The sequence below is a fragment of the Haemaphysalis longicornis genome, unplaced genomic scaffold, assembly GCF_048455015.1.
Source record: "Haemaphysalis longicornis isolate Haplotype H1 unplaced genomic scaffold, Haemaphysalis longicornis Haplotype H1 scaffold_14, whole genome shotgun sequence".
Lineage (NCBI taxonomy): Eukaryota > Metazoa > Arthropoda > Arachnida > Ixodida > Ixodidae > Haemaphysalis > Haemaphysalis longicornis.
The window spans coordinates 26,543,649-26,569,507 of NW_027526245.1; the positions used below are offsets into that span (position 1 = coordinate 26,543,649).

A 25,859-nucleotide genomic window follows, 5' to 3' on the forward strand; every position below is an offset into this window, starting at 1 on the left:
AGCACATTAACCCAAACCCAAACCGATCCACCGCTGTGGACATGTCGCATTGAGCCGTGAGACTCGCACGTTTAAATCCCCCACCAGCACAACGCGCATATCACCGGTACCGGCATGACGCCCAGCTGTTAACGCCTATTTCCTCCGCCCCCAACCCGCGCACGTATAAACCGGCAACTGGTCATGGGCGCGTGCTTAGGCGTGAAACACACCGGTAATGATGTCACTTGGATAGCCTTTGAACCGGAAGAGAAATTATGGGCTCACGTCGGATTTCAAGTTGGCAAGTTACTCTTCATAAAAAGGAGGAATTGTGCAATTTGAGCTCGCAACGGTGGCGGCAACGCGTTAGGCACCAGTGGCTTTTTATTGCCGCCCATTCGCGCTTCGGTTGATTCTCCGTAATCATCCGCGATAACGGCGCTATCGCCATTATCAGCCGATAGCGCGACTTCTTGAAGAGCTATCAGTGCTGGCGAGGGGAATAACAGTAGTGAGAGTGGGGCCGTCGGTGCCGAGAAAGAGCGCTCGAACGGCACGAAGTGAAGCGCTTTCATCGGAATAAAAACTTGGGGGGCTAGACAGTAAAAAAAAAAATCGAACAAAAATGTTACGCCCCAGGGTAAATTTTGTTCGGTAGCGCTCCAGAAAAACGACGTCCGTCTCACCCGGGCCCAAGGAAACTCGTTCCAGGCAACGGGCGGCCACTTCTGCGTGTGGTCCCAGCTGACAAGGTGCGAGATGTTGGGAGTTCCGCGCGGAACAGGCCACGGCACGGACGGGAACAGCGGGGACGGGTCCAGGTCCACCCCCAGGGAGTGCAGCTTCCCCAGCGCGCTCAGGAAGTACGTCAGGTTGTCCGCATTGCGCTTCATGACCCCCAAGCAGGTCGCACCCTTGTCCACCGCACGCAGTAGAATGGCCTGCACGAAGCGTTGGCAAAAGCAGAAAGGCCAGAAGAAGTAAACGTATGGTCAGAAACAGAGGCCCTGTTCAAAACAAACACTCTGTCGTCATCAAACGCTCATGCAAGCTGTCGTACACAGGTATATTGCAGTGTAATGAGCCTGAATATGACGCTGCCAAAGCACCATTTTTATAATATAAAAAGACTAATGAGGTTAATACGGGGCTTCCAATTCTACCGCTTTTCACTTCAGGGCGAAAGGACTTTGATGGAGGTTTCGTACTTGTTTTTGATATAAAAAAAGGCTCAAATTAGACCTTCAAAAGTCCCCAATCAAAGACGGGAAACAAAACTGGCCCCAATCCACGCTGTGAAGGCGGTTGGAAAGCAAAGCTTTAAACAACACCTGCAACAATTGCCATGCGGCGTCACTTGAATTTACACACCTGGCGAAACTTTTCTTCATTGGTTTCTGAAGCAATGCTGTCTGGAAGGCTATTCCACAAGCGAATGGCTACAGGAAGCGCAGAGAAGTTAAACGAATGTGTGGAAACGTATGAGCGCGAAAAACGTAATTTGTTATTTAATCTTGGAGACATTTTGGATGCGATTTGGATAGGAAATGTGGAACCAGTGCCGTAATAAACCTATTTCTGCAAGAAAGATAAAAGAGCAATATCACGGTGCAGAGCCAAAGGCTGGAGTGAATGATGAAGCTTTATTTGTGTTACGCTGGAATGGTGACTGTAATCTCGTGAGATGAAACGGTCAGCTCGGTTTTGGGCCGATTCAATCATGTCGATGAGATAGGTGGGATGCGGGGACCAAATAGATGATGCGTACTCGAGTTGCGGACGAACATAATAATTCTCGAAGGTGAATTACTGAGATTACGCCGTAAATATCCTAGCGTCTTCGATGGTTTAGCACAGATTGCTGTAACATAGGATGACCATGAAAGGTTTTCGGTTAGGTGAACGCCCAAATATTTGTACTACGCTGTATGCAACAATTGTATGTAGTTGGCGTTTTATGAAAAATGTGAGCTTTCGCGTTTACAGCTAAAAGAAATTACCTGACATTTTGATACATTTAAAGCCATTAACCAAGTGTTACAGCAATGACAAATAGGCTGAGATCTTTTTGAAGCGCTTGGTAGTCGTTAATACTGTTAATTGATGTGTAGATATCGGCAAAATCATCGGCAAAAATGCGCATGGGAGAGTAAGTACTTAGCGGGAAATCGTTCATTGATTGTAGGGTTTAACGCGCCGACGCAACGCAGGCGATGAGGCGCGCTGTAGTGAAGGGCTCCGGATTAATTTTGACCACCTGGGGATCTTTAACGTGCGCCGAAATCTCGTACACACGGGCGTTTTTGCTTTTCGCCTCCATCAGAAAAGCGGCCGCCGCGGCCGGGAATCGAACCCGCGACCTCGTGCTCAGCAGCGCAACGCCTTAGCCACTGAGCCACCGCGGCGAGTGGGAAATCGTTCATGTAAATCGGAAAGAACAAAGGCCCCAGAACGCTGCCCTGGGGCGCAGCTGACGTCACGTAAGTCAGGTAATAGAATAAATTGGCTCACAGGTCGCATCTTCGAAACCCTTTACAGCAGGTTGCCTCTCTCGTCACTGTACCTTGCTATGTAACGAAAGTACTCCGTGGCTGCACGGCCACAAGACTTATAACGTGCAAGCAGGCCGCGGAGTCTCAGAAAAAGAGGACAGATATACAGCAGCTCCTATGTTCCGTGTGGCCCTATCGAAGATGTGATGCTAAGATGCGTTGAGTGGACTACGAAAACCTGCCGAGTAAAGGCTGGAGGAGCGTAGGTATAGAGTCCCGTTCCGATTAATGGCGGCAAGGCGAAGAAGGGAAAAAGACCCCAATCATTACTGTGTTTGTGCATTGGTGCAAAAGCTCTCCAATTCTATGCTGCAACTTGAATAAGTTAAGCGCTGCATACATTCCGCAGAACTCAACATGCCTGGCCAATTGGGCTAGTTCGCAACCGTCCATACTGGTGTTCAAAGCTCTCTCAAAGACGAATACAGAAGGAAGTGATTAAGTGAAGGAAGTTCGACTGCTGCGTATACCTGTGATCATATTCCCTGTAAAAGTTACTTTTATGTTTGTCATCTTGGGGGGGATGAACGTTTCACGTGAGAAGCAGTCAGTATATATTTGTGCTTATAAATATTTGCGAGTTGTCGCCGTCTAGTCTCTTCCTTCTGTCTTTGACCTTATTTGAAGGCCCTCTCAACACCAAGATGTCTACACTCACCTGCAACAGACAATGTGGCGCGACCTCAAGGAAAATGGCGTTGCTCGGTGCGTGCTTGAGAGCTTCGCGGAAGAGCACAGGAGAGAGAAAGTTGTTGACTTGGTACTCGGCTGAGTTCAGCTGAGCCATGGGCTCCTGCCAGCGGCTCTCCGGCACCGAAGTGCTGATCCACCGCTCACTGCGAGGCTTCGGATCTGGAATCACCTGCAGCGGTGGAGTAGAAGAGATGGCAAATATGAGTGGTGAAGTGACCATCGCTGAACTTTTCGCTATGACACCAGCCCTGTAACTAGACGAGTTTCACGGGTGTACACACTGGACGAGTACCATGCCGTAGGCCTCTTTAAAAGTGAGTTGAATGCATATGGGTTTAATTCTCAACAGGGTTGCAGGCTGCAATCTTCGCAGCCAACAGATTTGACTGAAAGGCGTAGTAAATGTTCGGCACTAGCCATCCCATCTATGTTGTATCCTTTGTCGGCATCTCATGAAACGAACATACATTTCAATAGACTGTCGCAGTATAGCTTTCGCGTTGTCACTCTAGTGTATTGGTCCATGGGCCGCAATGTTACGGCTCTCAGAACCAGGATATCAAAATTTATGGCTTGATATTCTTTCTTGCCATGACCTGATCCGTTGTGGATGAACAAAAGCTGCTCGCTGAGACGATTGTCTATTCGGCGTGAAAACCACGGCAATGGAAAAAAAGAGTCGGCACTTCGTCGGCTATGCATAGTGTCGCGCCGGCTATGCATATTTAATTCGCGCAAGCCTATTTTCGATGCCCTGGTTTCTGGGCTTTTCCCCGTGACTTTAAATCGTTACCCGTACCTCTAGTGTCCTGACATAAACGTCCTTAATAGAGTGTTTAAACTGTGTGTCCCGGCAGGTGCTAAAACATTTTTTCCTTAAAATTACAGGCTGGAAGGCTCCCTGTTACAACTTGGAAGAAAGACCGCGGTCTCTTTGTATCTTTGTCGACAGATTAGATTGTCGCCTCGGATCTCTACAAGAGAAAATTGATCACTGTTTCTTAGATTGCAGAGATGCTGCCTTTTTCTGAAAGATTTTGCAGCGAACGCTCAGAAAAGATATTGATATCACGGCTTTCTCAAACCGATATCTGCCATTGAACTGTCCTGGTGAGCCACCCTACGACAAGTTTGTTTTAACTGGTTCGTACAGTCTGTGGCGATGTCGCTTACGTGATAGGCATGCTGAGTCATCTAGATCAATAAATTCATATTTCCGGGAAACTGAGGCGTTTGTACATAGTGCGCATACTTCTTCCGACCAACCACCTGAATGCCTCCCTCTTCTCGAAGTCGTATGTGTGTTTTCCTGAATTGGGCGGTATTTATGTTTCTTTAACCATCTTACATTCTCCAGTTTGACGGTGCAGTGTCCTCGCGCTGTCATGTTTGAGCATGTTCTCCTATGCAAATAAAAAAAATAGCGCAGTTCGTGCAGCACTCCGCTGCAACTCTGCAGACCCTGGTTCAAATTCCGTCTGATTACCCAAGTGTTAGTTATTGTTCAACCTTTGCAGCGGTGGCCATTTCTTTGACCGGACCAAAAAAACGAAGCCTTTTCATATGTTGGGGCACTTAAGACGCAGAATAGGGCAGTTAAAACTTTCGCCTTAATAATCACAAAAATATGGACGCAGTCACTGTTCGGGGAGCTACGTCCGTACGGACTACGTACCCCTGTCTTTAGAGTAAACGCGCATGTCAAAAACATGGGTTGTCCAATAGAGCGTATATCTTTAGCCCCGCAGAGGCTGCTCGCGGCAGCATAGAGCAGCACCAACGTGACCGCCTCAACTCACGTAGGGACTATTATATGCAGCCTAAAACCATGATAGATGTGCAGCATCCACCAAAAAGATTCGCCTGCTTTTTGAAGTACTATACTGATCTTCAACCTTGCATTATACTTGGTATTACATTTTGAAGAACAACGTAATGAAGTTAATTTGAACAATTTTGTTGACCTTTACTCGAACACTGTTTAGAATAAAGAGTACCCTGCCAGTATTCAAACTATTGGATTTATTTATGCCCAAAGCACACGCTCTCCGGGCTCTTTTTTTATGCCGCTACAGAGACAGCCACGTTTCTGGTAGACAGGCATGCCATTTGACAAGCTCAAGCCCGGTTCAATTCGGGGTTGCTCATTTTTGCCTTCTAGGCAATATTTTTAACGATAGACCAATTCAAACTGACCTTTTGGGAATGTTTCAATTCTACTTTGTGTTGGATGTTATCAGTGCCACATTGTCCAAGGAAAGGTAAATATTTTTGCTGCCTCACTTGCACCGAGTACATGTCGCCCAGGTAACCTCACGTCCGAGGGTTGCGCGTAGTATTATTACGGAGTTTAGAATGCGGAGCCCCAGCGCTGTGACTTCCTGAATGGGCTTCATGCGCCTTATCGCGTACGCGCAGTACCCAAGCCGTGTTAGGAGTTTTTTGTTTGCGTTGAGCGCGCACGGTTCCTTTTAGAAACACCGGGCGCCCCTTAACTTACTCCAACAGGAGCTATCGTTCTTTGCAGGTTTCTCGCCGACAGGGAGACTCCGCATGACAACGGCTGATGCACAAGCGTTCCTCCAATTACCATTGTGAGTTACGACCACGGCTGCGCTAAGTTCTCAGATTTCGGCAGTTGTTCGCAACACATAGATAAAAGCGGGAAATCATTAAGCGTTTTCTGCGCACGGACACGCTTTGCATGCACGGTGGCAGTGCCTGCCTGCACGGCCCACGAATCAGCTCGAACTGGCGCAGGCCACTGCAGCTACCACTTGTAGCCGTTTGCAAGAATCAAACTCATCGTAAAGAAGAATTACACATACGATAAATTGGATGATATTGTGGTGCGAATTTCATATAGGGGTTGTCAATTGTGATTTTGAACGCTGCGATGAAAAATCTGCCTCGATGTCAAGTGTACAATTCTCTACGCAGACTGGCCACACAGGCTGGGGAGCGACCTAGCACCAGAAATGAACCCTGCACCCGCAATGATTTGACCGGCCGAAAGATGGCGCTGTATGCGCGGAAGAATCAACGCACGCCGCGTCTGATTACAAAACGGAAATCACCGCGAAAACAGTGACACTTGAGAGAAATGGCATGATACTGTGGTGAACTACTGCGTTAGGTATTGTCATCCGCAGTGGCAGTGAAAGTGATGAAAGTGAAAGTAAAAGCCTACAGCTTCCTGAATCCAAGCAACGCAGGCAGGCTGCGAGAAGTTGGGGAAGACCCTTATCTAAAATCGTCACGCGCGTGCTCGTTGCGTTGGTGGTCCCCTAACTCTATTGGGGCACCACCACTGCGTTCCCTTATTATAATTCTGCTTACTATTGTGTTACTCAAAGACTATCGGCCCTCTTTTCTATTCAGCACGCCTTTAGGTATCGGTGCTACAATAATTATAACTTCACACCCAGAAGCACACTGCCAATCGCTATGGCGCGCTATGTGTAGCTTTTTTTCAAAGCAGCTGCTTTTAGCAATTAACGTTTCTTAAAAGAAACCTTCTCATAAACTGAAAACATTGCCACACAATTGCCCGAGCTGATGCTCAAACACACTCCGCCCGTTTGCCTAAAGCGCACAGCCAATTGGTTATGCGCCATGTTTTACTACGTTTTTTAATTATTACTAAAGGAGATACTCTTGACTGTAATTTGCAGACTCAGCCACTTTTTATAATTATCCAACCACGTTCAAAGTCAACAAAAGACACCCAATTAAAGTGATGCCAACAATTCGAATTTATTCCGTGTCTGCTTCACAAAATGACACAGGCATCACTTTGGTAACTTTTATTATGTTCATCATTTATCTAAAACCTTTCATTCATAACGCACACATTGCTGCCGATACTCGTGCTTCCTTCACAGCGGGTTCAATAAAGTTCACCGCAGAGCTCTAAACTTCCTGTTCACTGCAACAATTAAGGCCAATAAAGCTACGCTCAATAACGTGTCATTTGGCGACTAGCCGTCCCCCAGTCAACCTGGCTTGTGCCCAAGCCCGACCAAGTTGCCCACCAATACATGCCCACCAAGTTCCGGGACAGAAAACAGTCGAGACAACCGTAAAAAAGCGCGTTCGTAAAATACTGGGTATAAATCAGTGCATAACCACCAACCTTTTTCAGCACTTCAAGCATTGGAGGCCCGATCTTTTTCATTAGGCCGCTGTGGAAGGCCACACCAAGGCTGTCGACTTCCTTGGCAAAAACCTTCTCTGACCTGAGCTCTTCGACCAGCGTGGCTACGGCGTCGGCAGGGCCTGACACGGTCACCGAGTCCTCGGCGTTGTCGCAGGCCAGCACCACGCCGTCGCGGCATCGCTGTGTCGCTTGGTCCAAAGTCAGACCTGAAGCAAAAGTGTCACGCAACGTAAAAACTTCAGATGATTTAACGACAAAAATATTTTTCTGTATGGACGCCATAGTTGAGGAAGCCCATCAAAAAATACAGTTTCCTTTACGCTGTGAAGGATGACCAGACAAGGTGTATAATGGTAAGTATACTGATTTACATAGGGATTGTTATAGTAAGGTAATTAATGCATATACGCGTAGCTTGTTCGTTGTTATCGTCTTTTATTTTGCCTCATTGGTTATCTCATTGGATTCAGCATACTTTCTAGTTACTCAGCTGCATAAAACGCTGACGTGTTAAAGTTTTATTTTAACTAACTAACGTGGGGTTTTGTGTTTCCCTCCGTAGAACACCATGTATGACAACAGACCGGAATCCCTCACTATTTACAACTTCGCTGTGAACAACGTAATTGTAAAAAGCAAATAAATGTCTGCGTGCGGTGAGAGCCTTCTATGCGGCTAATTTTTATATAGTTTGTTTCTGTTTATTAGTTTCGACAAAATAAGAGGTACAGCCACTTCCCGTAACCGTACTTCCGTCGTAGGCGGCAAAATAGTGACAGCATCCTGGAATTTCGTAACGTTTACAACTTCACTCCAAACTAATAACCAAAAGAAAATGCAACCGGGCGCATTGAAAAAATGATCCCGGCGGCTAATTAATTTTTTTGCAGATAGCTCGAGAGCCGTCACCGGAAACTTGGCCTTGACGCAAAATTCAATAGTCGTGACGGACCCGCCGCGGTGGCTCAGTGGCTAAGGCGTTGCGCTGCTGAGCACCACGGTCGCGGGTTCGATTGCCGGCCGCGGCGGGCGCTTTCCTGATGGAGGCGAAAAGGAAAAACGCCGATGTGTACGAGATTTCGGCGCACGTTAAAGATCCCCAAGTGGTCAAAATTAATCCGGAGCCCTCCATTACTGCTCGCCTCATCGCCTGCGTTGCGTCGGCGCGTTAAACCCACAATCAATCAATCAATATTCGTCACGTGACATTTCTAAACACCCTGTGAACGCCCGCAATTACGGTCTGAACCCAGCAGATAATAGCTGCGACCTCTGAAATACAGCTTCCGTGCTTAAGCTACAGCATCCCCTCCCATGGTTTTTTCTAAGAAATAAGCCCAATTATTGCAGCGGAACAGGGCTGCTAGCACACTGTTCCTCCCTAAAAAGGGCAGAGAAGGTGAAATGCCTAAATTTTAATTCTTTTCCAAAGCCCTAATACCCCTGTCACACGGGCACTTCCAATCGCGGTCGACTCCGATCCCGCTCGAATTCAATCCTGTTTTCTCAAACACGATTGAGGTTTCCAAGCGCGATCGGACAAAAGTGATGATTCCCTTGTCCCCGCTGAATAATGGGCCAGAATTTGTCAACTTCAACTAACGCCACAAATTTTATCAAATATCTTGACCCTAATAAGCGTGCGGTAACATTTATATAGTTGGGTATACGTATGACCCCCCGAAGTAACCAGACGCCGGCCGCGAAGTGCATTTTTAGCCCCATCCGCCCTATAGCACTCCAACTTTACCTTCCTTTTGTGGGCAAATGTGTAGGAAGTAAAATCTACGGCAAAGACGAGAAGCATATTTTAACACCTGATCACAGCGCCACTTTTCTATTTCCAGGACAAGTTATTCGCAGAAAGGAAATCACCTTTCTCGGTGCCACAATTATTTCTCATCATAATCAAGTAACCAAGGCACTGTTCAGACGACGAGACATGTGACCTTATTGCTGTCGAACAACTTGAAAGTGTTTCATTCATTTTTAATTTTCAGTACTCCTTAAATCAGTGCAGGCTTTGTTGCATTGTGCTATCGCGCTAATTTTAGAATGTATCGAATATCATTTTGCTTCCAAGGACTGTGAATTTTTTGCCAACATTGGTTATTGTCTGTAAATATGTAATTTTTTCGTGCCTTTGTTTTATAAACAGACAGGGGGAACGGTCCCCGTCAAGCCCCTGCTGTTGGCTTTTTGTTTGCACTCCTGAGGTCGGTATTCGGTTGATGCGAAAGAAAAATTGTCTTAAACAAAAAATGGACTGACGATTACAATACTCCCTGATGCGAAGTTTGTGTGGAACGCGAACTGCAGGCTTCTCGGCCACGGCGCATATCTGTTGCGTCTTAGAAAGTTATCGCGAGATCAGTGAATGAACGGCGCTGCGCGCTAATCTGGTGTTATCTTGCAGCGCTTCTGAGGGCGCTTCGTGGCGGGGACGTAAAAAAAATCACGCCATATCCCCGGAATGAATGATGATAAGTGGGGCGAAGCTCGAGAGGGGGAGATCATCGGTAACCGTAACTCTCCCGTGAAAGTTCGCCCATTACATCATTAAGAAAGACGTAAGACTGTGTGCGTACATTGTACAAATCAACTCTTATTTTCGGAGTCAATGCTCCCTGGCCCCGACGTGGTGAAAGACCCCGCGCCATCGAGGACTACCCCGCAGCTCCACCACAATTTGTCACGTAGGATGGAACACAACGGTAAAGAAAGAACTTTTATTTAGGGCGAACTTGTGCCCGAACAAGACGAGAGGAAACGAGCAAAGGTCCTTGCGTCTCGCTCGATCTCCGAGAACGACTGCCTGCGTTCGCGGCGTGATCTCTTGCGTGATCTCCCCCTAGCAGTGCACGTGCGCTCGCGCCTCCGTTGGCGAACACAGACAAGCTCGCGCTCCCGGTGCCGAGTTTGCGCTGCCGGTTGCAGCCGGTTCTTGCGCGTGCAACGCGGCCCACTTTGCGACATCTCCGAAAGCATGCGGCGGTCACGTACCACGAGACACAATGGATGGACAGACCCATGAATTAAGGAGCTTCGCCCCTAAAACAGGAGTGAGGGCGAGGCAGGGAGAGAGAGACGACGCCATAGCCACGCGTGCCGCCCTCCTCCTGACCCTCCGCGAGACGCTCACCTCTCCTTCCTCTCTACCGTCGCTACTGCGTTCGCTCACTCGGTTACGCGGTCATAGACGCCTCAACCGCGAAACCCTGGTACCGTCGTCAAAGGCCTGCGCCCTGAACTTTGGCAGCCGTACGTACAGACTGATCGTCAATACCCCGCATAGAAGTGAGGATACCTCTACACCGGTGTGCGTTATGTGTTTGTAAAAAACGGTGACGAAGAAATTCTTCAAGCTTGTTCGGAGCATAATATTCCGTTTCCCCAACCTGCACATTGCCCCCCACCTAAAGCAAAGGGTGCCTCAGGTTATTTATCGCTCCTGTGAGTACAAGCACTCCAGCCTGAGCCAATGTTTTTGGCAATTGATTGATTGATTGTGGTGTTTAACGCGCCGACGCAACGCAGGCGATGAGGCGCGCCGTAGTGGAGGGCTCCGGATTAATTTTGACCACCTGGGGATCTTTAACGTGCGCCGAAATCTCGTACACACGGGCGTTTTTGCTTTTCGCCTCCATCAGAAAAGCGGTCGCCGCGGCCGGGAATGCCAATGACTTCACCGAGAGACCAGGAGTTCCTCAGGGTTCTCATTGGTTAAGAACTGCACAACCAATCGTTAGCGCGAACACTGAAACGTAGTCGCCATCTCACAGAGGATAACTTGAAATTCCAGATGCTCCTGAGACAATCGCTGGGAAGGACTAAGCACTTAGGCGAGCCGTTGCCGGGGACCATGTCCTCAGTGTGTATATTTTGCAGTGGCTGCTGAGTACTCGCCTACCGCCCACTAACAGCCAAGGTTATCGAGATCTTGCATCCTACGCTAACGCTGATTTAGATTGCGCGAAGGTTTTTTGTTCCGCTTTGGGTTCCTTATTATTGGCTGCGGTGGATGGCGCGAGTAACATTGCTTTGGAAGGTTGTTACTGCTCTTCCTTACGGTCACCACCGAAGGCAAAAAGAGCCATCAATACCACCTAAAAGTAAGACAAAACAAGTGGGTTGTATTATGGCTTGAGGCTGCGCGAATGCTCATGCTTCCTTCCGTTGTCGGCGACAAAGATACGTCGAAGGCGTGGCCGGTTTAAAGCCGCCGCGACAGTGTCTTCATTGCGGCTGATCCTACTCAGGCAATATGGCGAATATTCGCGGCGTCAAGAGCGCATTCTGAAATGAGTGTGTCTACCTGGGGCCGACGTAGGAGGATAGCGTCCATGAGGCATAAAATTTCGTGAGCGTGCAAGAAGAGCAATAAAAAAGAAGGCCTGCAGTCGTTGAGGCGGGGTTGTGCGCAAAAGTTATAAAGGTTGGCAGGTCGTCCTAGTTTGTGTGGTCCGAAGAGCGATACCACACCAATCCTGCATAATACCTTAGGGGACAATGGAGGCGCTTGGTAAGCGCTTCCGTTAGAAGGTCGGTGGTTGGCTGCGTACGTCCTGTGGATATTGCCGCATGCAGCAAAATGCCTTCAATAACATTTGAGATGAAAATACGACCCCTTCACCAATAAATTACGAAAGAGAAACAAAGCGACGTCCTGTGCCTTGCCGGCTTGTGACGGAGTGGATTCAGCATAGCGGCTGGTGTGACGAACGGCGAATAAAACCCAGCGAACACGCGCAGACGCCGCTGGAAGGGGCGTATGCAACTCGATGCCAAGCCTATATATAACTCGGTCTAGGCACGGAAAGACCTGCCGCGCATACTCCTCTGGCGCTGCCAGTCGGGACAGTGGTACGGCAGCCGGATGGTGTGGTAGGCATTTAGAACCCCAATGTGAGGACTAAGCGCATCAACGAGAAAACAGTCGCAGTTCGCATAGCGCCAGTGCTAATGAATGACACGGAGCCTCATCCGGTGTCCAGAGAAATAGCTACGTTGGTAAAACAACACACAGAAACGTAAAATTAGCGTTCTTGGTGAACGAGGGCACCGAGAACCAAAGCCGGCAGGTAGTTTAAAAGGACTATTAGTAAAGAGGCGACCTTTCGTGCTACCGGGTTGTCATGTTAACAAATGGAGCACGTGAATGGTACTGTGCAGTGGCGGTACTTCTAGCAGCAATTTTAGACTTAGCGGTAGTGCACATCGTCGTGGGTATCGTTGCGACCTGCCCGGTAGATCACATGGCGGTCACATTAGTAGTGCCCTAGAGACCAATTGCCAGAAAGACGTCTCTTAAGGAAAGCCAAATAACGGCATTACCGTGCGTTCATGCATTCAAATGGTGGTCATTAAGATTGGGAGGAGACTTTTAAATGCAGAGCATTTTAGTAACTCACGATGTCACCCGCGTTGGCGTCCGTAGTCCGCATCACCACGTAGTCCGCACCCTACACTATATAAAGAAATAATACCTTCCGGCGCCAGGTTTCCATCCCACGACTCTGCGGGCGGAACGCAAGGTACACGGCACTTTACCGACTGCTCCACGGAGCCGACACAGAATGGAAGGTTACGCACGCGCCTTATATCCTTGACTCATTCAACCGTCGGCCACAGGTGCGCCCTCTCCCCCGCGTCCTCCTCGCCTTCTCTCCGCTCGCAACACCCTCTCTCGCCGCGTTCGGTTCGCGTTCATGTGGTGGCGCGATTTCGGCGCTATAACACTCTTTCGCGGAGGGAATTGGATTGGATTCGATTGGATTGGATTGGATTGGATTGGCTTGGCTTGGCTTGGCTTGGATTGGATCGGATTTGGATTGGGTTGGATTAAAGTGGATTGTGTTGGATTGTGTTGGGTCATAGCCGCGCCACGTTGCGTCGTAGCCTCTCCACGTTGCGTAATAGCCGCGGCAGGGGGTTCACGGCCAGTTTCACGTTTCACCATCGACTTCATCGACAATGTCTACGCTGGAAGACAACAATTACAACAACAACAACCAATACGTAATCCATAAGACTTGCAGGCACGCCCCCCGCGGAAATGCTCTGCATTTGATCGTGCCCCTCGCGAGGGGGATGTTTTGATTTTTTATTTGATAGCCTGTACTATGCCTAATCACTCGTTATTCATCAGGAAGAAGTTCGATTCAGCCTTGTAAGCCTACGGCTTGTGCAATCAGCGCCGTGGTCATGAAACCCGTACTTTGATTCCCCGAGATCGGCAGCACGAAAGACAGAACTTCCGCATTTATGAATTGAGGTCGGCGGATTTGGGTGTAAAGGTTGGGGAATACGTTAGACGTCAGCAGAACGAAACCCTCTGACAACACGAGGTTTGCGAAAAGCGTCTAACGTGGCAAAAGAGCTCAATAAAGCTTGAATTTGGGCTAGTTGCGTACACATGACACCTATAAAAACAACGCGAAAAACTCGGACAGAGAGAGGAAAAACAGACACGAGCATTGACGAGCAACTGGTGAAATGTTATTAGAGTTGCCAATAAATAGAGGAAGGAAACAACGTAATCATATGTCAGAAAAACGAGATAAAGAAAGAGCTGTAAAAGCTGTGTCGACTGCAAAAGGTTATAAAACACAGAAAACTATCTTTTTATCTGGCCAGATGTGGCATGTTTTTTTTTTAATTTTCTTCACAACTTGCAGTTTTGCGGCCCCAGTAGTGTGGCGCAATAACGTACGGCATCGCCCTGAATTGCCATTTGTGTTGCCGGTAGCGGAACCTGAAACTGGTTGAAAGAAATGCATTGCAACTATTTCTATTCTGAGGTCGGTTCCTGGTTCCCATTCTGGATTCTATTATAGTCGGTTCCTGATCGATTTTCATTATTAGTCCGCGGTGAGTTGTTATTTACAGCATAACAATGACAAAGCTAAAGATTGTTGTCCCCACTCCTTAAATATGGCTCGTGGCCAGACCACATAATAAAGTATTTTTTGTGATATGTGTTGGCTTGTGTTAGGTGTTATGATATGTGGTAAACGTTCACGCTGTATGTCAGCCTTTTTGTGACAAATAACCCTAAACAGGCTGTTGCCGACCTTAGGTCAATTTACGCAAGGCGAAAATGGCTAACATATTACTCCAATGCCAAGCCTCAATCGTACATTGACCCACAAATGCATCGCCAGAAACTGCCGCTAGTAGCTCATAAAGCGTAGAAGTGCCCGGTGCATTAGCGGCCCACCTTCAAATGAGTACTGACACGAAATTTCAAAGTTCACATAGCTTGTAAAAATCTTCCTTTGTATATTACCGAAGTTAAAACCGTAGCCGTTCAGTGGAACATATTTTAAATCAATTTTTATCCTTGCGCGCACGAGAAAGCTTATCCGCGCGATCGAGTAAGCTCATGACGTCATCTGCGCTTCGACCCAAACAGCAGACGCCAGGACTCCCGTGACGTATTGAGGCGGCCGGGGCGCTGTTTGCCCGTGCTTTTCCGTCTTGTGTTCACGTCACAGTTCTTGGGAGTGACGTCACCTGCGACTAAGTCCGGCCGTGGCCCGGCCGGCCGGTCTAGCGCGCGCGCACGTGCCCAGACCTGCAACGGCAGTGGTGCGACGGGAACAGTGACGTCAAATGCGCCTCCTCTTTATGGCGGCTGCCTCAGTGTTCGCTCAAACGATACCGAAACTGACACGAATAAACGGAGCTGTAAGTAATTATTTATGCTGCGTTCGACAATCCAATGTGACATTTTATGATTCGTGGGCTCGTAGTCACCTCTAGCCGCGAAATAAAAAAGGAACACGAAATAACATTTCACCAGTTGCTCGTCAATGCTCGTGTCTGTTTTTCCTCTCTCTGTCCGAGTTTTTCGCGTTGTTTTTATAGGTGTCATGTGTACGCAACTAGCCCAAATTCAAGCTTTATGGAGCTCTTTTGCCACGTTAGACGCTTTTCGCAAACCTCGTGTTGTCAGAGGGTTTCGTTCTGCTGACGTCTAACGTATTCCCCAACCTTTACACCCAAATCCGCCGACCTCAATTCATAAATGCGGAAGTTCTGTCTTTCGTGCTGCCGATCTCGGGGAATCAAAGTACGGGTTTCATGACCACGGCGCTGATTGCACAAGCCGTAGGCTTACAAGGCTGAATCGAACTTCTTCCTGATGAATAACGAGTGATTAGGCATAGTACAGGCTATCAAATAAAAAATCAAAACATCCCCCTCGCGAGGGGCACGATCAAATGCAGAGCATTTCCGCGGGGGGCGTGCCTGCAAGTCTTATGGATTACGTATTGGTTGTTGTTGTTGTAATTGTTGTCTTCCAGCGTAGACATTGTCGATGAAGTCGATGGTGAAACGTGAAACTGGCCGTGAACCCCCTGCCGCGGCTATTACGCAACGTGGAGAGGCTACGACGCAACGTGGCGCGGCTATGACGCAACACAATCCAACACAATCCACTTTAATCCAACCCAATCCGAATCCGATCCAATCCAAGCCAAGCCAAGCCAATCCAATCCAATCCAATCCAATCGAATCCAATCCAATTCCCTTCGCGAGAGAGTGTTATAGCGCCGAAATCGCGCCACCACATGAACGCGAACCGAACGCGGCGAGAGAGGGTGTTGCGAGCGGAGAGAAGGCGAGGAGGACGCGGGGGAGAGGGCGCACCTGTGGCCGACGGTTGAATGAGTCAAGGATATAAGGCGCGTGCGTAACCTTCCATTCTGTGTCGGCTCCGTGGAGCAGTCGGTAAAGTGCCGTGTACCTTGCGTTCCGCCCGCAGAGTCGTGGGATCGAAACCTGGCGCCGGAAGGTATTATTTCTTTATATAGTGTAGGGTGCGGACTACGTGGTGATGCGGACTACGGACGCCAACGCGGGTGACATCGTGAGTTACTAAAATGCTCTGCATTTAAAATTCTTGTTGGTGCTCCTTCAAGTCATCCTACAAGTTCGGCAGCTTTTGCATTTCCTGTGGTTCTTTTTGACTGCTTCCCAGCATGCATCTGCACCCGGGTGTGACATTCTGAACGACCAACAGGTGCAACACCGCAGCACTGCAGGCAATAGAGTTGAAGCTATGACCCTCACCAACAGCGGCCATGGCTCCCTTGGGAGGGTCTTCGGCCTGGATACAGCGCCCTCGCCAGTAAGCGCAAAGCAGCGCCTGCTCGGCAGTGAGGCCGCCGTCCGCATACGCGCACGCGATCTCTCCCGTCGAGTGGCCCACGAAGGCGTCGGCTGTGATGCCCATTTCGCGGAGCGTGTCAACCAAGGCCACCTGTTGAGAGAAAGGGCGGAAACAAGAATGTAGTCATGCATGTGCGTGCGACACATACAATGCACACTAAAGAAAACACTGTGCTCCTTGTCTAAGTCACTGGGGTGCAATGCTCAAGCCTTGCACCTGTTCCAAGGGTTGCGATGCAACGAACGGACGGAGTTGGTAGCTGCTTAGGAGCTGAAAATTTCAACCGATTGCCGCATCTAAATGCGTCATCACACGGGGGCAGAGCATCGTTCGAACTAAATTCTGCCTCACAGTGTTATATTTTATGCGAAGGGGCTTTCCTGACCTTTGAGCGTCACCGTAGCGACCTATCAAAGAACGTTGTTGAGCTGAAATATTGTAGGTGTGTTTATAATTGTTTTCATAATGTTTATACATAGTATCATAATCATCTACCACGTAAGAATGTTCGCATGGTGTCCGTCACGCACGGCAAATTCTATCACCATACGCTGCTGGGGATTGTAAATCACTGTGATTAAAATTCGAATATTGAACAATGCTTCCTGGCCAATCACACTTTCTAACGACGCTGCCTATAGGGGAGGTGTAACACAGTTGCGATTTCCCGAGAGGATCCCTTTTATTACAGACCCTATATGCCGTATTCAACGCCTTCCGCGGGTGAGCCTACAGGTTCTTGGCGAGCGTTCGTTGTGCGATGTTCGTGCGGCATAACACTAGAGGCACGTTCGAGCCAGCTGGTCTGTGCAAACAGCAGAGTCCTTCCACCGCCGAGATGGCACCTGTGTTTGAAAATGCGGTGCACTCAATGCGGAGGCTGCGCGGACACGCCGTAGCCGGACCCTGCAGTAAAAGTGCGCTCGTCCGAACGGGCGCCCAAAGCCTGTCGGTTGATGCGGCCACTTGAACAAAAATCTACGGTCTTTGTACCTCACGCATTCTAAAGAATGGGGTTGTCCAGGCGATTTTTTTTATGACATTGTAAAGGACACAAAACGATCGGAACAATGCGATTGCTGTTTTTTTTTTTGTTTTTAAGGCGTGGCCCGAAAAACCAACTTCAGGTACTTATATTTTTCTTCGTATGTTCTGTTTTTTTCCACAGGAGGGTTATAAAAATCATTATTTTCTCTGAAAGTCCTTAGTATCTACAAATGAGTTTTTAAATGTCCTGGGATTATTACGTTGGTTTCTACAATTACAAGAACCTAAGCTTCTTTCACGCACACTGACATGTTTCGAAGCAAGCCTAAATTCCTTCAATAGCCTCTTTTCACCTGCGTTTTTTCAATTTTACTTCCACCTACCAAGACATTTTTTTCCTACAATTGGGCAACAAATAGGGAAACGTCTCAGGACAAAGCCACGGAAATAACCGAGATGTGGCACGTCGTTTGCTTATTCTATCTTGTTTCTTTGTGCTCTTCCGTCCTGACATGTAAAACCTGACTATAACGAAGCTTTGTCCACAAAGGCGAGACCAAGCACCTAGAACATCGGTGGAAATCTCACAATTTGATATTATTTCTAGTCATGTTTACATGGCAGTGTAAGAATTTATTTATGGTTATGAAAACCTTACAACTCCGGCAGGGCAGCACAACAATGACGGAAACATATCACGATCACATTAGTTTATTGAAGGATAAAGAACATTGTTTTGTAACCTATGCGGTTTTGCGAGTGTAGGCCAAACATTAAGTCAACTTACAACACGCCTGCGTCGTTCTCGCTATCATAACAACGAAGAATCTGACCACTTTTCAAAAACATTCTTAAACCCAAAACACATTCATCCATAAACGTTCTGCCAAACTTTCCAGCCGCTACAGTGTCACATTTACATCTGCTTCACATGGCGCGTCCTGCTTCTTCCTCTGCAATATGAATGGCGACCTGTCATTCGGACTTCACTTGCCCGGCTCACCCCAGGATATCGCCTCTCAAGATGTAATAATCCTTCTTGGTGTCTATGCCGTAGGGATTTAGTAACCAAAATATTCTGACCATTCCGAAGACATGGCTGCAATGTTTCAAAACGGTACGAACTTTAAAATGGTACGAATGTGGCAGGCAAAATTCTAGTACCTAAGAGGGGATAGCAGAATCCTGAAACGCGCCTCAACCACGGTATCAATACAGCTTCGGTACTTTATACGTGAGTTTGTGCGCCAACAGCGTCACTCAGCACGTCTTCAAGGCGCATGGTCCCACCGAACTCACCTGAACCGCGGCGATTGAAATGAACGCTGTGGTGGCTGTCATGTCCACTGGTCCTTCGCTCGTCACCAGGTCGATGAGGTCGATTCCGAAGGGCACGAGCACCTCGTGGGACTTGCGCATCGAGCGCGCGAATACGTCGAACTGCATCATCTGCCTGGCGATGCCTCCCCACTGGCAGCCGATGCCGGTGAAGACGAACCACAGAGGCCGCTTCGAGAACGGGGCCGGGTGCACCTCCTTGACGACCGCTTTCCCTTGGCCGTCCACGGGCACCACGGCGAAGCCGCGGAAGGGAAACTGGCTCACGCTCCTTCGGCCCACCCGGTTAAGGAGGGCGTACGCAGAGTCCGGGTACGGACCTTCAGCCTCGACCTGGTCCAGCGTGCTCTACACAGGAGAGACCACAATTTTAATGCGAGTGAGCAGAGTTTACGCAGCATGTGCGAATTATTTATTACAACGTTCTGGATCAAATATTTACATTTGATCTGGCTTTTGCAGGCATATTAGCGGGGTGAAAGTCATCTACTGCGGCTGGGGTTTTTCTTTTATGTTCGCAGCAGCCGGACGAGGCTTCAGACCTGAGGCTTCACGATTCAGACCTCACCGACAAACGAGTTGACGCGAAATAGGCTGAGGTAGGCTTATAGCACTAGCTCAGTAAAAGAACAAGAAATGCCTGCATAAAAACAATAGAAGACATGTAAAAGGTTCCTCTTTGCTGTGGAAAGCCGTGTGTGCGCAAGACTGGTGGCTTTGTTATTGACTAGTTTGTAGCTCGAGATTATTAAAAAGGCCCTGAACGGCGTTTTGAGCACACTAAATGAAGTAGCGCAATCGTTAGGTTGGGTGGTCAACGTAGTCTGTGCCAAGTATAACATTTTTACGTGCCGCGGAAAGCCCACACTCTCGTTGCAAAGTTTCTTTCCGTGCTCCCACCCTTTCCTGCATGTTCTTGGGCTCCTCGATACTCCCGCGTAGGCGTCATCAATTCTCCCTTGTGCGTCGCGAAGCGGAAAGCTAGCAATTGGCCGGCTTTTTCTCTCACTTCCGACGAAGAGAAGCGTCGTCTTCTCAGCGTCGACGGCTCGCGGATGCGCCATTGGTTAATTAGCGCTTCCTGCAGCGCGCTTAACGCTATCGTTTTCGTCCATATTTATCTTTATTGCTCTATTAGCATGCTTCTCGTTAAGGCGCATTGGCTAGGCCGACACGATGATGGCATGATGGCGACACCGACTTCGGAATGGGCAGACCCGCCTTGTCACACGACGGCGGCGACGGTGACTCTAACACGTAGTCCGATCGAAAGTTCGCATGGTTTGACTGGCCCTATACCGAAGACGCCAACATGCCGATCGCCCGAACGGTCGTCGGGAATCGATCGACAAGCGAACACGGCGCACTGACAACATTCGTGCCATAATGAATGCGGCTGTTCTGTTAGTTCAAACGTAGTAAGGTCCATAAACTTCATACAGCTCAACACGTGGGATCCGTATGCTTGCTTACGACGCTTCGTCGTTTTCTTTGGAGACAATTCGTTTCCCGGAGTTGCAAACTGCACGCATACTCGTGTGCGACCGGCAACACTTGTAGAAAACATAAGGTCGGTTCAGAGCGGATTAAGAGCTCAGGAAGGTTTATTAATAATCATAATAATAAAGCTTTATTTCCTTTTGTACAAGGATGGAGCGGCCGCATAAAGCTGAGTGACAGATTGACGTGGCCGCTGCCCCGTTTCTGACAGCAGCGGTGGGTACAATACCAAACAGCACGTACAATGGTATATACATGTTACACAATTTTACGTATTTTTACAATCCAATGGGGCTACAGAAGTACAGTCTGAAACAGGCGCAAATGTATAAAAAAAAAGCTTTCTTGTACAGGGATACAAAACACAGCGTAGTTACATGGGCGCAAACAAAAACAAGTGCATAAACAAAAAAAATGCCGGTTCCGAGTTTCCACACAGAAGGCTACAAAGGCAAGCTATGCGATGATTACTAACCAATCACGGAAATTTCTTTCAACTTGTTTTTGGACAACGACAAACTATCAGTTGACTTCGTAGCAGGATTAGGCAATACACAATCACTATCGATCAAATGTTTAAGCGTAAAGCGTAAAACAAAAGCACGGCGAACACAATTCCTGCGCGGCGAAATCACAGTCGCAGTCGAAACAGTGGTGTTGCTGGATGTCAGTAGCGGCGGGCGAGGAGGCTTTACGGTACCCACTGCGCATCTGATATTTAAGAAATCTTCAGTTACCCAGTGTAGCAACCGCTTAGTCATCCCTTCGCATTGGCTGTTCGGCACGCCCCTCGCCTATAGTGAACTAGAATACAAGTATTCTAGTTCACTATACCTCGGCGCTCTCATAACCCCCTCTTCGCCTGCCGCCACAACCATCTCTTCGTTCACCGGCCGAACGGACGGGGGGTCGCCTTCATCCGAGAGATGGCGCCAGATGCCCAGGTCGGCAGTGCGTGGTGGAATGTGGACGCGGTTGGGAATCCGTATGGTTTAAGACTCCTAGTCAGTGAGCATCGGTGAGGTGTCGAGGGCGGGTTGTTTGAGTCATCCGGGACACTTCATCTCGCCTAAGAGATGTAATATGAGAGTTGTTTCCACAGAACCGCAGTGTGGCTCACTTTTAGCATGCCGTAGAGAGCAACCTATCGGTCTTCAGGCACTCGATAGGCGTGGCTGCAGAACTTTAGGAGAGGCCTTCGTCCTGCAGTGGACATAACCAGGCTTAACATAAAGGCAAAGAGAGCAACAACTGGCGTCCGAACGAGGGGCTTGTTTCAAGCCCACCCATGGACATTTGCTCTCTGCGGCTGCAGAGGAGGGGCCCACTCCGGTTTGCGCCGGCACTCCCCTGTTGCGGCAAGAAAGCACCACGTTGGCAGTAGGCTACCGGAGGCTTTCAGCCGTAAGATGCATTGTTTTGTAAACAGGTTTGGATGTCAGTGTTTTAGCTCGCTTAGTTTACGATGGCTGTAGAGGTCTGAAGTTTTTGTGCGTTATTTTTCTGTGGTTTTTGCAATGGCTTAAAGGGTTACATTACATTTCAGGTGTGTGTAGCGGTTTAAAGGAAAGTATACAGCGTTTTGAAGGAAGTAGCTCCTGTGTTTTGTTGTGTCTTTTCAAGCCATGTATCGTCTGGATGCCTCTTCGTTTTCGTTGTAGGTATCTGAGTGCGGTTGTATTGCGGCACGCTGGGCGTCTTCCCCTGTGGTCTTGGCACTGCAAAATTACAGTTGAGTACGGCTGTGTGTAACTACAGAATGCTGAACGCACTGACCGAGAGAGATGCGTACCCGTTTCCAAGCATTCAGTCGGTGATAGACCAGCTGGGTAACGTACGCTACTTCACTGTGCTGGACACTAGCAGAGGGTACCTGCAAATTCAAATGTCCGAAGCTGACACAGCAAAGACCGCAATCACCTGCCACCACGGGCTCTTCGAATTTACTCGACTCCCGTTTGACTTGTCGAACGCTCCAAGTTAGTTCATGCGGTTGATGGACATCGTCTTGGGGGCCGCGAGGTACAGTTATGCGATGGCCTACCTGGATGATGTGGTGATCTATTCTGAGGCTTTTGATGAGCACCTAGTTCACTTGAATTCTGTTCTTAAGCACATGAGAAAGGACGGACTGACGATGAACCCAAAGAAAGTGCGGCTGGCATCATTGATGGTGGATCTGTTGAGGTTTGTCGAAGACAATGAATGGTACCCTAAAGCCGGACGATGAGAAGCTCCGAGCCATCCTTAGCTACCCTCGACCACGACACGTCAAAAGCCTGCAATGGTTTTATGCATGGTTGCATTCTACAGGCAATTCATACCGCACGTTACGGACCTGGCACGGTCTCTTTACAAGCTGGCGTAAGAACGTAGAGTGGGTCTGGGCAAAGGAACAGGAGGATTCCTTCATTTCTTTGGCTTGCGGAATAGCGGACACTGCTAGTTTGCGCCTTCCCGACCTGAACAAACCGTTTGTTTTGCAGGCAGACGCTAGTGACTACGGAGTGGGAGCTGTTTTGTTGAAAGGACGCGAGATCCAGCTGCGTCTAATCGCTTTCGCAAGCCCTACGCTCATATCGGCGGAGCAGAATTGCTCCGCACCGAAAAGAAGTGCTTGGCTATCATGTTCGCATTGTCGAAGTTCGACATGTACCTAGAGGAGCGGTTTTCACCGTGCAGACGCGGTTGAAGGGCCTTAAAAAAACCGCTGACAGGTTCGCGAGGTGTGCGCTTACATTGCAACGTTGCACGCACACCGTCGAGTACTGCCGAGGCTGCACCAACAAGGTAGCCAATGCGTTGTGGTGCGCGCGGCTGGAGTCAAGGGCATGCGCGGAGAGGAGCCCCGAAGGAGGCGGCCGAAGAGCCCGCGCCGAGTTGAGTGGTTTCAACGGCGGCGCTCGCCCCACACACACACACACAGAGAGAGAGAGAGAGAGAGAGAGAGAGAGAGAGAGAGAGAGAGAGAGAGAGGCAAGGGCCTGACAGAAGAGTCGAGGTCGGTCGCAAAGGGGAAGAGAAGCGGCATCTAGCAGCGGCGATTTCTCGGCCCCCGAGTACAGAGGCAGGAAGGAGTCTGTCGTGGGGAATGGTAGTAAGAGCTCATTGCGGCCCAGAAATCAGACGGTCTGTGCAGCGGGCGCTGAAAAGGCTAGCGAGTGGCGGAGCTTGCACCGGTAAAGCTTAGGGGTTCGACGCGTATCTGCGGAGCAACGATGGCTTATTACTTCGCTACATTCCCCAACTGGACAATGAAGGGGCGGTTTCATCCCCCTTCCGAGTCGTGGTTGCGGAAGAAACTTGCGGAAACTGTTCATGCGGTGCTTTCATGACTCAGCGCTGGCAAAACATGGTAGCGGCAGTAAGACTTACGATACGTTATGCCGTGTCGCGACCTAGCCAGGCATGAGGAGAGACGTGCTGACATATTCTAGCGCTCGCTCTCTTTGTCAGGTAGCGAAGCCGCGCGCTGGGAAACCTGTCGGTTTTGTGAAGCCGATGGAAAGCACCTATCCGTGGCAGATAGCATCGTGCGACTTAATGGTACGCCTCCCAATGTCCGCTCTAGGAAATCGGTTCATTCTGGTCATAACGGATTACTTGGGGGAGATGTTTTCCCTTAGAAAGCTCAGGTCACAGCGGACTGTACAGAAGCTGTTGGAGACATTCAATCGCTTCGGCTTCCCCTACGACCTGATCACTGACAATGCTTCGTATTTCAGAAGCAAAGTCTTTTCGGACTGTTGTCGAACGTTGCAGATTTAGCACATGCAGGAAAACGAGTCCCTATCATGCTCAGAGCTAAGTCACTTCGAGGGTGAACCGGAACCGAAGTGCATGCTGGTTGCGACAACCAAGGAGCATAAGGACTGGGACGCAAGTTTGACTGAGCTGGCTTTCGCGAATAGGACTATCGTAAATAGCTCAACGGGTTTGACACCAGGTTACCTCAACTTCGGTAGAGAGATCGTTTTTCCAATGCAGAATGCACTGCTGTACGCGGCGGCGGGTAACGCCCCTTCTCTGTCGCAGTACGCGGCTAGGCTCTGGGAACGCCTTTTGGCAGCGCAACGCACGGCTCGGGAGAACCTCGACATGGCGAGCGTGGAGCAAGGCGAGCACTAAATAACAAAGGCCGTCTTCGCCTTGTATACACACCTGTGACCTAGCGCTAAGGAGAACGCACCCAATCCGCAACGCTGCGCGCGGTTTCACAGCAGCGCTCGCGCACAATTGCCAAAGCCCATACAAAATAACGACGCGGACAACTCCACTAACGTATGCGACGCAGTCGCTGGAAAGCAGCAAGCTGGTGGATCCTGTGCACGTCAGCCATCTTGAGGCGTATCACGTTCGCACCGGCGATAATGAACGGAGGACAAAAGAACCAAAAAGCGGGAGCCCCCTCCGAATGACAGCACGACCGGCGATATAGGGTTCGCACCCATCGCTACGACCACAGGCCGAGGTAAGAACTCGCGCCGGCACGTTACCTCCTTTTCCCCTGCCGCTCAGACTAGCCAAGAATCCTTAAAATCGGGCAGAAAACACTGATGTGAAACAAATGTTGGGTATCAATGTAGTATACAGTTATTTCCGCGCATTATCCAGGTGTTTCCTGGCTCAGTGGACTAAAGCCACGCGCCCGCGCAATCCGATTCGCGGGTTCAAATCCCTTGACTGTGTCGGTTTTTCTCTTTTCTGCTTCCTACGTGGCATGATTTGCAAATCGTATTCGCGAATCCAAAACAAAACTGTTTGGTTCAACTTCGGAACTACCATATCCAACGCCAATGCACAGCTTAAGTCATAGCCATGATTTGTTGTTTTAAACATGGGTCTTTGCATTTATAAAACGGCAGTTCTACTTTCCCAGGACGATGTACTGGTGTGTGTATTTTGCAAAATTGGTATGTCCTTATATAGAGAAAACATAGCTTCCTTTCATTGACCTAAACAAGACACAAGGTACATGGGGGGGACGGGCAGGGGGAATATAGGGCCGCAGTCGGCAACCAAACCCTCCACAAATCGCAACTGGCACCATTGCGCAGGTAACAAAATCAACAACCAGCGTTTATAGAGAGCAAAGTGGCTCCAGGCCATCAGGAGAAGCGAGGAGGGAATAATTGTTTTGTGCAATCATATCCACACTCGAAGAAAGAGGCAAGACGCGCACGGCCCCAAAACTCACTCTGCTCTTCCGAGACCGCTCGTAATATCTGCTACGGTGTACTTATCTAGTAGTTGATAAACACAGGGTCGCGTAGGGGATTTCCAGAAAGTAGGGAGGGGGGTAGGGAAGGGGAAATGGAATGCACCACGCACTCCAAAAGTCCCTGTGCCGTACCGTACAACCCTTTGGCTGCTTTTTCTTACGTTTATAAATGTTAAGAACCGATCGGAATAACGGAATGAAATACTACAAATGCCTGAGTATGCGCGTGCATGGCGTTCGCACAACACG

The 25,859-nt window shown here is 49.0% G+C and overlaps 1 protein-coding gene across 1 annotated transcript in view; it reads right to left on the reverse strand.

Annotated features, from left to right (window-relative positions):
- The window catches only part of LOC144165213 (fatty acid synthase-like), a 229,107-nt gene that overhangs the window by 136,093 nt on the left and 67,155 nt on the right, over positions 1 to 25,859 (reverse strand). The window contains exons 9-13 of the mRNA XM_077695331.1: positions 18,851 to 19,237; positions 16,465 to 16,654; positions 7,363 to 7,592; positions 3,193 to 3,396; positions 669 to 923 (exon numbers count right to left, since the gene is read on the reverse strand). Coding sequence (XP_077551457.1) covers positions 669 to 923; positions 3,193 to 3,396; positions 7,363 to 7,592; positions 16,465 to 16,654; positions 18,851 to 19,237 — 1,266 coding nt within the window. The remainder of the gene's footprint in view (positions 1 to 668; positions 924 to 3,192; positions 3,397 to 7,362; positions 7,593 to 16,464; positions 16,655 to 18,850; positions 19,238 to 25,859) is intronic.